Source organism: Heteronotia binoei, chromosome 15 (genome assembly GCF_032191835.1).
Source record: "Heteronotia binoei isolate CCM8104 ecotype False Entrance Well chromosome 15, APGP_CSIRO_Hbin_v1, whole genome shotgun sequence".
Lineage (NCBI taxonomy): Eukaryota > Metazoa > Chordata > Lepidosauria > Squamata > Gekkonidae > Heteronotia > Heteronotia binoei.
In genome coordinates, this window is record NC_083237.1 from 33,837,847 (window position 1) to 33,850,459 (window position 12,613).

General features: G+C 45.5%; 2 protein-coding genes across 2 annotated transcripts in view; both read left to right on the forward strand.

The window, feature by feature from the left end:
• LOC132583375 (von Willebrand factor A domain-containing protein 5A-like) overlaps positions 1-12,613 on the forward strand; it is a 31,529-nt gene that overhangs the window by 17,960 nt on the left and 956 nt on the right. Inside the window, 8 exon segments of the mRNA XM_060255030.1 lie at positions 2,036-2,180; positions 6,126-6,205; positions 7,612-7,726; positions 7,971-8,135; positions 8,290-8,393; positions 9,022-9,140; positions 9,143-9,226; positions 12,092-12,145. Of these exon segments, the coding sequence (XP_060111013.1) occupies positions 2,036-2,180; positions 6,126-6,205; positions 7,612-7,726; positions 7,971-8,135; positions 8,290-8,393; positions 9,022-9,140; positions 9,143-9,226; positions 12,092-12,145 (866 nt within the window).
• NDRG2 (NDRG family member 2) overlaps positions 2,164-12,613 on the forward strand; it is a 307,888-nt gene continuing 297,438 nt past the window's right edge. The window contains exon 1 of the mRNA XM_060256427.1: positions 2,164-2,167. The gene's annotated coding sequence lies outside the window, so the exon portion shown is untranslated. The remainder of the gene's footprint in view (positions 2,168-12,613) is intronic.

A 12,613-nucleotide genomic window follows, 5' to 3' on the forward strand; every position in this document is an offset into this window, starting at 1 on the left:
TAATCATTCTAGTTGCCCTTCTCTGGACTTTCTCCAATGCTATAATATCCTTTTTGAGGTGCGGCGACCAGAACTGCACACAGTACTCCAAATGAGACCGCACCATCGATTTATACAGGAGCATTATGATACTGGCTGATTTGTTTTCAATTCCCTTCCTAATAATTCCCAGCATTGCGTTGGCCTTTTTTATTACTAACGCACACTGTCTTGACATTTTCAGTGAGTTATCTACCACGACCCCAAGATCTCTCTCTTGGTCAGTCTCTGCCAGTTCACACCCCATCAACTTGTATTTGTAGCTGGGATTCTTGGCCCCAATGTACATTACTTTGCACTTGGCCACATTGAACCGCATCTGCCACGTTGACGCCCACTCACCCAGCCTCAACAGATCCCTTTGGAGTTCCTCACAATCCTCTCTGGTTCTCACCACCCTGAACAATTTAGTGTCATCCGCAAACTTGGCCACTTCACTGCTCACTCCCAACTCTAAATCATTTATAAACAAGTTAAAGAGCATGGGCCCCAGTACCGAGCCCTGCGGCACCCCACTGCTTACCGTCCTCCACTGCGAAGACTGCCCATTTATACTCACTCTCTGCTTCCTATTACTCAGCCAGTTTTTGATCCACAAGAGGACCTGTCCTTTTACTCCATGACTCTCGAGCTTTCTAAGGAGCCTTTGATGAGGAACTTTATCAAAAGCTTTCTGGAAGTCAAGGTAAACAACATCTATCGGGTCTCCTTTGTCCACATGTTTGTTCACCCCCTCAAAGAAATGTAACAGGTTAGTGAGGCAAGATCTTCCCTTGCAGAACCCATGCTGAGTCTTCCTCAATAACCCGTGTTCATCAATGTGCCTACTCATTCTGTCCTTGATAATGGTTTCTACCAACTTTCCCGGTATTGAAGTCAGACTGACTGGCCTGTAATTTCCCGGGTCTCCTCTGGAACCTTTTTTAAAGATGGGGGTGACATTTGCTGCCTTCCAGTCCTCAGGAACGGAGGCAGATTTCAATGAAAGATTACAGATTTTTGTTAGAAGATCCACAAGTTCAACTTTGAGTTCTTTCAGAACTCTCGGATGTATGCCATCCAGACCCGGTGACTTATTAGTTTTTAATTTGTCTATCAGTTGTAGGACCTCCTCTTTTGTCACCTCAATCTGACTCAGGTCTTTCAATACCCCTTACAAAATTAGTGGTTCTGGGGTGGGCAAAAAGTTCTCATCTTCCACAGTGAAGACGGAGGCAAAAAATTCATTTAGCTTCTCAGCCATTTCCCTATCCTCCTTAAGTAATCCTTTTACCCCATGGTCATCCAAGGGCCCCACTGCCTCCCTGGCTGGTTTCCTACTTCTAATATATTTGAAGAAAGTTTTATTGTTGGTCTTTATGTTTTTTGCAATATGCTCCTCATAGTCCCTTTTTGCCTGCCTGATCACAGTCTTGCATTTGATTTGCCACAGCCTGTGTTCCCTTTTACTAATCTCACTTGGATTGGTTTTCCACCGCTTAAAGGAGTCCTTCTTACCTTTTACAGCTTCCATTACTTTTTTTGTTAACCATGTAGGCCTTTTCTTATGCCTGTTTGTGCCTTTTCTAACTTGTGGTATGTATTTTATCTGAGCTTCTAGGATTATAGTTTTAAATAGCATCCAAGCTTCCCCAAGGGTTTTGAATCTAATCCTCTGATCTCAGTCTTACTGGACCGTATATCCTCTCTGACATACAGAGCCACCCCACCTCCAACCCTTCCCTCCCTATCCTTCTGATATAGCTTTCTTGTTCTCTGCTGGTCAGAGGTGTCCTTCCTCTGTTCTGTATAGATAATAATGGCAGTAATTTTTCACGGCTTGAATTTGAGTGAGAGAGGATTGTTACTAGACTAGTGTGCTGGAGAATAGAAGGATAGTTTGGGTCACTTTGTAGATGCCTGGGGGGATGCAGGGAACTGATAACATGGTTAAAAATCTTCAGAAATAGGTCATCCACATCCTTGACTTTGTCAATTTTTCTTATACCCACTTCAGGCAGAGTGTTGAGCACACACAGCAGACCATGTCAGAATCTCTCCAGTGCGTTAAGGACCTAGGTGCTAACTTGAGGGGCACAGAAATTCTGCAACCACTGAAGGCCATTTACAGCCAGCCATGCCGAGAAGCACATCCTCGTCAGGTACTGAGAACTCCACTGGGAATCTCACTGTATACAATAGATAAAATAGTTTTGGTGTGTGTTTATTTGCCAACAAGTTGCAGGTGACTTATTGGCATCCCTTAGAATTTTCAAGGCATGAGATGTTCACAGGTGGTTTGCCATTGCTTGCCTCTTGGTATTCATTGGTGGTTTCCCACCGAAATACTGACTAAGGCTGACCCTACTTGGCTTCTGAGATTTGACAAGATCAGGCTAGTATGGGCAAGCCAGATAACAGGGTTCCAGTTACCCTTGTTATTTAAGTTTGCCATTACCTGCATATTGCAATCTTGGATTGCTGTAATAAACTGTTATCTGATGAAAATCACTTTATTACTAGGATTCTGGCTAAATTTTGGGTGGGTTGTTATTACATTCAAAAAGTACAGCTTAACTTGTAAAATTGTAATTCAGGGTTGTAGTTGTTTTTTGGTGTTTTAAAAAGAAAATTCAGGGCTCTTTTTTTGAGCAGGAATGCTCATGAATGCAGTTCCAGCTGTCTTGGTGTTGAGACAGCAGGGCAAGAAGGAATATTGATAAAGGGAAATATGGATTGATGGATAATTGGAAATGGTGTATTAGAGAAGGGTGGAATCAATAAGGCCAACAGAAATGCTTTTAGGAATCTTTGTGTGCTTCTACCTGAGCAAAAGGGGAACAGCCGGCTGACAAGCGGAGAGAACCCACAGTGAAATTTGTAACTTCCTAAGCAAACTGCAAAACGGCAGGGTTGCTAAGAGACACAAGCGGCAGGCTGCTAAGAAGCACTTCCTCTTTTATGCAACACAGCAAGACAAAGCTATAAGAGAGAAATATCATGGTTAGAAGAGTTTTCAGTAGAGTTTTAGAGTGTTTTAGGCGTAGGAAACGCATAAGAAATAAAGAGCGTGTTTCAGTAACAATCATGATGCTATTTAGGAAAGCAGAAGTTACAGCAGGCAGCAGCGGGAGGCCCATATAAGGTAAAGGCAGGCAGAGTGATGGACAAACAGGCCTGGACCTAACCACAGGCAGGTCAGGTACAAGAATGGGCAAAAGATATGTTTGTGGTTACCAATGACCCAGGGACCTGGGAAGCTGAAATGTACTAAGGTGGGCAGATGGGTTGAGGAATGGTATAAAAGGCAGCAGTTAATTGCATTCAGGGCTCAGACTCTAGGGTCTGAAGCCCGTGTACAGGGCGCGTGTGCATGTTAAATAAAGAAAGCTGTTTTCCTGATCTCGCCTCAGACCTCATTTGTAAGTATGATTTAATATTAATTGGACAACACAGGACTTTCCCTGCTACAGTGTCAGGGGGTGTGCAAATGAGGGGTGTGCAAATGAGTTCCCACTGGGCTTTTTCTTTAAAAAACCCTGTGTGGAATAATGGTGACATCAGGAGTGTGGCCTAATATGCAAATGAGTTCCTGCTGGGCCTTTTCTACAAAAAAAAACTGAGTGGATTTCTTATATCTATTTTATATTTGTATACTGTATATTCTATACCTTGCAGTAATTTGTTGCTATTACCTGCATATAAGCAAGCACTCAACAATTACTGAATGCCTTGACATCTCCTCAAACTGACTTTAGAATCAGAAGCTTCTCTGCTGTGGTGCTGCCAGTGGAGTACATTAGGCATCACACACACAAAATAATATTTTTAATGCAATTTGCAGTTAGATTTTTACAATGTTAAATGGAAAAATCCACTTACAAACAGTCGTTGTGTATTTGTACCTACTATATTCATTCCAGCTGGTGGATTATTGGTGCCGTGTTGCCAAGACAGAACTTTTTAAAAAAATTCTAGAGCCAGCTTCTTGAGTATTTCTATGTATTCTCTGGTGTGCAAAGCACTGAAATAACAGGCAACAGCACTAGAATCACTCAACTCTTTAAAAGGCTCAACTAGGCGTTGGCGTTCTTCAGCCTATAAGGCATACATACGCCCCTTTTGCGGGCATTGAGCACATTGCGGGCATTGTGCACATGGGATGGTGTGCATGAGTTGGTTCTGTTTGTGTTTAATGGTTTTTCTCTTTTTAGATGCTGCTGTTCCTGGCCAGAGGAGCCGGTGCCGAGTTCTCATCTGCGGCCATAGCCACGTGTTTTGGGCTGCTCTTCAAGCACGGAGAACTGCGGTCAGCTCTCAGCTGGGACTCAGCCAGCATGCGGTTATCGAATGGCAGGGGCGCAGGGGCCTCCAGTGGCCAGGCTTGCTGCCGTTGTTATTCAAGGGTAGAGCGGGTCCTCCTCCACAGGTATTAATGGTTCACCTGGGAGGTAATGATCTGGGGTTATTGAAGGGTAAGGCCTTGGTGTGGCAAGCCCGGGATGACTTCCAGTGCATCAGGGAGCGATGGCCGGAGACCACGATAGTTTGGTCAGCCATGCTGCCCCGCCAAGTGTGGCGTCATGCTGTGGACCCTGCAGCTTTAGAAAGAGCTAGGTATAAAGCCAATAAAGAAATTAGAAAATTACTTGAAAAGGGTTTGGGCCACTATTTACCCCATCCGGATATTTCAGCGAGATGTCCTGACCTCTACAGAGGGGATGGGGTGCATCTCTCGGAAAAGGGTAACGTACTTTTTCTGAGAGATTTGCAGCAAGGGTTGCGGGTGGCTTTGGGCCTCCCGGTGGGTGCTAAGCCCTAAGTAGAGACTTGGCCTTATTAGTGGCAGGTTTTAGGGGTTTAGGACACTATGCGGCTAGGGGAGGACTGTGAAGCGTCCCCCACTTTGGGGGAAATTTTGGGGTCTGGCATGATCGGCCTTGGGGTTTGGAGACCCGGGTTGGAGAATGCAGACTGTCCAGGAGGCTCGGCTAGAGGGTGCCTTTCCGCCGAGACGTGCGTCTGGGTTTGGGCCCTCTGGTGCGGGCCTCCCTGCTGGGCCTGCCTGGAGGGAGCTGAGCAGCTCAGCTCCGGAAGGGGGGCTGGGTCCTCGCCCGTTAATGGCAGGGGAGCGGTCGCGGTGACCCCTAGCCCTGGCCAGGCCGCTGGTGGGGTTCCCTTGCTGTTCATGTTGTAAGTTAATAAAGTGGCCCAATTTTAATCCAATACATTGTGTCCGACTCGTTATTCCGACCTTGGTGGGCAATCGTGGTCTTGCAGCCTGCAGCGTAGCTGCTAGGCTGCTCGGACCTGTTTGCCCTCCAGGGCGGGAGAGTGGGACTGCGCCGCGTTTAGGCGCGCTTTGCTGGGGGCGGGGTTTAGCCGCGTCAACGGCTGGCTCCCCGTCCCTTCTTCAGTCCCGTCTTCAGTCCCTCGGCGATCGGCCCTCCCACCCGCCCTGTATGCTATGTGGGCATTGCTGGTTGCCTCATTTGGGGAGCCGGGTAGGAATTTTTTACTCCCCAGCTGATTGGCTGGTGCTGGGGTGTGTTTTTCGCCTACCCTGCATAGCAGTGCAGTGGATTGTGGAATTGGCTTGGGAAGGTGCCGTTAAATAGGTGGTCACTTTAGTGGCAGGTTTTAGGGGTTTAGGACACTATGCGGCTAGGGGAGGACTGTGAAGCGTCCCCCACTTTGGGGGAAATTTTGGGGTCTGGCATGATCGGCCTTGGGGTTTGGAGACCCGGGTTGGAGAATGCAGACTGTCCAGGAGGCTCGGCTAGAGGGTGCCTTTCCGCCGAGACGTGCGTCTGGGTTTGGGCCCTCTGGTGCGGGCCTCCCTGCTGGGCCTGCCTGGAGGGAGCTGAGCAGCTCAGCTCCGGAAGGGGGGCTGGGTCCTCGCCCGTTAATGGCAGGGGAGCGGTCGCGGTGACCCCTAGCCCTGGCCAGGCCGCTGGTGGGGTTCCCTTGCTGTTCATGTTGTAAGTTAATAAAGTGGCCCAATTTTAATCCAATACATTGTGTCCGACTCGTTATTCCGACCTTGGTGGGCAATGGGTCTCCATAGATAAGTGTTTGGACTCCAATCCCACATTCTTCTCTTTCAGCTGTTTGTGTTCACAGATGGTGAAGTATTTAACACAGATCAAGTCATTGCAGAAGTTCAGTGTCACAGCAGTTATCACAGGTCATAATTAGGAACAAGACATCAAACTCTCTTTTCTTTCTGTATCCTTCTTTGTATCACCTTCTCTGCCCTAATCTCATCTTTCCTCCCTTAACAAATATCTCATGAAATAGGAAGTCAAATGTTACCCAAATCATGTTCATTCTGTGATCTAACAGAAATAAATCAAGGTATTTCTGTCACATAATCCATAAGAAGTTAATGACAGTTGGATATATTTGGGGATTTTCTATTCAGTGTGTTTGTTTTGGCATTTCATTGTCTACTTTCAATATTGCTGGCAGTGAAAAAAGCAACATATGAGGAGTAGATGGTTTATATGACTGGGGCATCTCCAACTAAAAGACTGAGAAGAAATTCCCAGGGCAAATGATTGTCTTGCTAGGCAAAAACACTGCCTCCAAATACCAATCATTGTACTATCTGCCTGATTTGGGAAATACCTTGACTTCCTAAGAAAGTGAGGTGTTACTGGGTTTTATAAAAATGGGGGTTCTCTCAAGTTTGGATGTGAAAATGGGAGGATGAAGTTGCAGGCAGAAGGTGACTCTGTATTTCCCACTCAAAACAGGAAACACACCTGTGGGGATATATGCCAACGTTTGGCTTTGCCCTGCTATTTGCAAACAGGCACCTTGTCAGAAGACAGGGTAGCAGTAGCAGCTTTGTCCTGCCCCTTGAATGACAAGAGGACAGCACTAACACCGTACACTGAAGGCCAAACTAGATGTGACAGATCTATAATGAATGAAGATCTGAGATCTGTCAGTATATTCAATTTTATTTAAAAGTATCATGAAGTATTTGGACTGAGTTCATGTTATGGCAGTGCAGCGCACAAGGAGAAAGCTCAACATTCAGCAGCATGATCCTTGTATGGGCTAATCCACCCTTTTATTTGTAAAATGGAGGTAATTATAGAACAAAACCAAAGTGCAATGGGGATATGAAGAGAGAACTCCTGAAAATTCCCACACTTTACGTTAATAAATGGTGTTTGAAGCATTTTTGTGCTCACTGAACTCTGATATACTGGAGTACAGACGGGTTAGAGAAACTGTGCTGAAATGGAGCAGAGCATTAATTTAAGGTTAAGAGTAGGTTGAATACCCCTCAGCTCCTCACTGCAGTTTTGTTTACAACAGATGACACATTTCATAGCCTGCTTGAGGATTGCGGGAGAAGAGGGGGAAAAACACCCAGGCCAATGTTGTTCTACCTCTCTGTGCATTCACTGCAAAGAAGAAATTTAGATGCCCACAAAATAGGGATTCTTTGTTTTCTTTGCTGTTTGGCAGGGAAGATGTGACTATGTGACTGTAATACAGTCAAATAAAATATATGGCATGGGTTTTGTTTTTGGATACAACATTTTTAAACCCCATTTTTTGTACTTTTCCTTGCAGGTGCTTCTCCTTCAGCATTGGTCAAGGGGCCTCCACCGCCCTAATCAAAGGGATCGCTCAAGCAGCCGGAGGCAGTGCTGAATTCATCACTGGCAAGGAGCGCATGCAGGCCAAGGTGAGGAGGATCCAGGAGCCCAGTTTTGGAAGAGGGTGCTGTGCCATTTCTGCAGCTAAAGCTTGCTAATTTAGTGTCCATTGTTTGCTGGGTGCTTAACTGCCAATCTGTGAAACATCTCAGGATAAAATAAAGAGGTTCTCTTATTCAGCAGTAGTTCTGACTTCAGAAAGCATATTCCTTATATGGCCAAGAAGCACTGCTGTTTCCCTTAGACCTATGTATGCCTGTCTTCCTTCTTCAGGTCCTGCAGTCTTTGAAGAAGGCCCTGCAGCCATCAGTAACAGGGATCTCTCTGCATTGGGATTTGCCTTCCGGTCTTGAGGCTGTGCTTGTGGGGTCTGATCCCCAGGTCATCTTCAAAGGGCAGCACAGCCTCATCTATGCCCAGATCTGTGGGGAGTGTCAGGCAAGCAACCTCCACCAGGACCCCAAAATTTGACTAGCCATCTCCTGTGGCTAAGGGAGCCCTAGGACCTTTTGAAGCCTTAGTTCTGTTGCCATCTGTATTCCCAGAATGTATAATTCCTTTCTGACCACTCTGCCTTTTCTTTCCTCTGCAGGCCTCAGATGCCTTGGAGGGGTGTGTTGTGCTGAAGTACAACTTCCAAGACCAGACTTTCACAGATACAGTGAAGTTCCCCCTCCAAGCTGAGGAAAGTGACAGGTAGGACACTCTCCTGTGTTTGTCCCCTCTCACTGGAATTTAACTGGGAAGAGCAATGTCAAGACTTGAAGGGGGGGACATAATTGTGGGGGGGAAGTGTTCTATTTTTTTTCCCATGAAGATTTTTTTCTAGGGTTTTTTTAGTTTTTATTTTTCATTTAACAATGGTTTTTACTGATGGATAAATTAACAATTTTGGGGAAGCACTAAAAACAAAAACCTCCTGCGAAATATTTTCTCTTTTCTGATAAGTGGAATGCTTTTCAAGCACACCACTGTGTGGTGAAAAACTACTTTTGATGTCAAGCTCCTCCTGACAAAATTGCTCATGTAGGAAACATTTCCAGAATGCTAAAATCCCAAATCATGACATGAACCAGTCTCTGCGGCATACATTCATTAATTCATAAATCTGAGTTTTGTACCACATTTAGAACAGACACTGATAGCAGTCTTGCTAGTGAGTCTCTGTTGGCTTCCATTCACTTGCCGGTCCAGTCTCAACAACCAACTTGCAAGTCAGATTTTAACAAGCATGGGCAGAAAATGTTTCTGTAGTTGAGGTGGTACCATTCTCCTCAGCCATGGATTTAATATACACTACTTTTCTCTTCTGCCCTCTTCCCAGGCTCCCTGTCCATCGACTTGCAGCTCGAGCCCTGTTGCAGGATCTGGAGGGCACTGGAGAGAAAGTTACAGAAAAGCAGAGGCTGGCCCTGCAGACAAGCTTGAGCTCTGAGGTGGTGTGTTCCAGACGGCCTACATGGGGGTGAACACTGAGCTGGGCCAGCCAGTACAAAGCCGCCTTATCCACCGAGATGTTCCACATGCCTGTGAGTTAAAGAGCTGGACTCACAGAAGGACTCATGAACTGAATCCAGAGAATTGGAACTGACCAGGCAGAGGTTCTTTGGTTTGTAGAAAGGCAGACCAGGGTCTTCAGATCTCTCCTGTCTTGAATGGGGTTATAGTCCCACCAAAAAGCCTGGTTTGTAGCTTGAGACTGCTGCTTGACACAGCAGTCAACATAGAAAACCACATGGCTGCTGTGGCTCTTAGTGCATTTACCCAGCTTTGGTTGGAGCATCAGTGATTCTGTTCCATTTTCAATCAGATCAAATCACAGTGATCTACACATTTGTTACATCTATACTGGACTCCTGCAATGTGCTCTATTTGGGGCTACCTTTGAAGAGTGTTCAGAAGCTGCAGCTACTGCAGAATGTGGGGGCTAGATAGCTGGTTGGGGCCATTTACTGGGAACAGATATCCCAGATCCCACAGCAATTACAGTGGTTACAGATCCTCTCCTGAGCCCAATTGAAGGTAGTGGTTTTGACCTTTCAAACTCTATTTGGCTTGTGAAAAGGTTATCTGAAGGAGTGTCTTCCTTCTGTTCCTGCCCAGGAATTAAAATAGCAGGGAGATGCCCTCATTTTTATTTAGGACTGCATTTGGATGACCTTGTTTTTAGTGGCTGGTGTAGTGGTTAAGAGCGGCGGACTCTGACCTGGAGAACCAGGTTTGATTCCCCACTTCTCCACAGGAAGCCAGCTGGGTGACCTTGGACCAATCACAGTTCTTCCAGAGCTCCCTCAGCCCCACCTACCTCACACAGTGTCTATTGTGGGGAAAGGAAGGGAAGGCAATTGTAAGCCACTCTGAGACTCCTTTGGATACTGAAGAGTGGGTATAAAAAACCAACTCTTCTCCTTATATGCTGTGTAAAGTGGGTGGCTGCTGTGGCTGACACTGGAAGGGTGGCCATTAATATAGGGTGATCCACTTAGGAAGTTGGTTAGATAAATCCATGGCTAATGGTTTTACCTGTGGTCGTTAGCTACTTTAGCTAAATGGGATCTCCGCATACATGGGAAGTGTATATCTATGAGCTAGAAGCTCAGAACAAGTGGTGGAACACTATCAGCTTGTGTTTCCCAGGAACAGTTATCTAGCAAGAGTTGGAGACCAAATGTAGTACAACATGACCTTGACTTGATCCAGTCAGCTAATTCATATGTTATCTTCTCTGTCTTCACTGAGGAAAAACATATGAATTAGCTGACTGGTCAAGTCAAGGTCATGTTGTACAACATTTGGTCTCCAACTCTTGCTAGATAACTGTTCCTGGGAAACACAAGCTGATAGTGTTCCACCACTTGTTCTGAGCTTCTAGCTCATAGATATACATTCCCCATATATGCGGAGATTCCATTTAGCTAAAGAAAGCCAGGCCACTGACCTTTGATGGGGAACTTTAGTCCTTAAGACCACTTTGGATTTTTCTGTCCCATAGTTTGGAGGCAATGGAGATGAGCTGAACCTGCATTAGCTGTCAGGGTCTATTCTACTTTAAGCTTAGTGGGGGGGAAAGCAAGAATCTAATGTGAAAAAATAATAAAAGAAAACTATTCTGCCACTCCAGCCCTGTCTTTTTCCTATTCAATTTAAACTGCCAAGCTAGAATGCCACTCACTATGATCCCGTGCACATTAGGAGCTCCAGCTTCAAGTTTTCTTCAGTATTCACCCATGACCAGGATGAATTTCGGTAACAAGCAGCACAACCACCAGAGATCCCATTTGTATTCTGGACAGGAACATTCAGGCTCTAAACTTTCTAGTTTCATGTGTGAACACCCCTGTGTGTGATAGTGTGGGAAGGAAATCATACATCAGGATAGTCAGTTGCTATATTGAATTCGGTTTCCCTAGAGCAGAGGTGTTGCACTCATTTGTTGTGGGGGCTGGATCTGACATAAATGGTACTTTGCTAGGCCAGACCATGTCTGCTATAAAATGTAATGCCGGGGAGAGATATAAACTTTATGAAGAACACAAGCAAACCCAATTAATGATATTATTGGTTTTACTCAAAATACAAACAAAAGAAATTGATTAGCAGTAAAAGCAATTAATTTACTGAGGAATCTACAAAAGCCCCAATAAATGTATTTAATCATATGGAAGACTAGGTTTTTTCCAAGAGGTACCATACAAGTCAGTTACTTTTTGTTTATATAGCACTTTCAAGAGATGAGTCAACAACCTTGCAAGTAAATAAGGTAGTTTTTCAGCACCGCTCCCCACATATGCCTAGCCTCAGCAGCCAAGTGTGGTTGCAGTCCAGCTCTCTTGGTTTCCTCTCTTCCCCTGTCCTGCCTCTGAGGAAGCACACTGATCTGCCCTCTCCACTGCACCATTCCCACAACCACCAACAATCCTGTGAGGTGGGCAAGGCTGAGCTACTGGCCGTGGGTGACTCAGATGTCAGGGTCTTAATCATATTCCACACTAACTTTGCTCCACGCCAGGCTTCTGTTTCTCTCCAGAGCAAGCTAGTGATCTCGCACCAGCTGCTCCACACCGCAATTTTGCGCTGGGGCAACCCATAATTTGCTGTGCCTCAGCATTTACACTTTGGCGCTGCAAATCGTGGGTTGCCCTGGCACAAAATGGCAGTGCAGAGCAGCTGGTACAAAATTGCTAGCTTGCTCTGGAGAGAAACGGAAGCCTGGTGCGGAGCAAGGTTAGTGCAGAATCAGCCTTAGTTCAGGAGGGAGGGAATGAAACACACCATGCCTCCTCTTTCTCCACCTTCACTGCCATTCCCTCCACCACTATTTTACCTCAGCCTCTTAGTACCATTTATTTTCTATTTTTTGATAGCTTTGACCCTACGTGCTTCTCACAGCCTAGGTGACCGCTATGATTTAGAAGATTGTCCCCCCACATCAGTTGCTCATCAGTCAGGTAAGAGCCCTGGATGGGCTGCTTCCATTCCCTGGGCCACATTTTTGACACCCCTGCCCTAGAGTTTCTTCTGATAGTGCGGTTTCTATACTGGTCAGATTGGAAAAAAACCTGGTATTTTGAGGTGAAACATTTCAATTACAAGTGGGCAGTAAATGTGTTGGGATAGTGGATCCCTGAAGGCCTGAAGTTTATGTTGTGGAGAACCACCACCACCCCTTTACTAGTGAGTACCTCTTCTTGTCCTTTCTCTTTTCTAAGGATGTGGCAAATACTACCCACTTTGCTCTCAGCTTCTTAATTTTCTCTTATTAAATATTGAGATTTATGAGGTTTAGAAACCTGGTTGTCAAAATGGAGGTTTGAAATCATTCTTGAGTTTTGTATTTATGTGATCTACAGACTGTCAGAGACTCTCAGCCACATGCTGTGATCTAACTGGTGTCTGTTTGAAGCTGGTAATCAAGT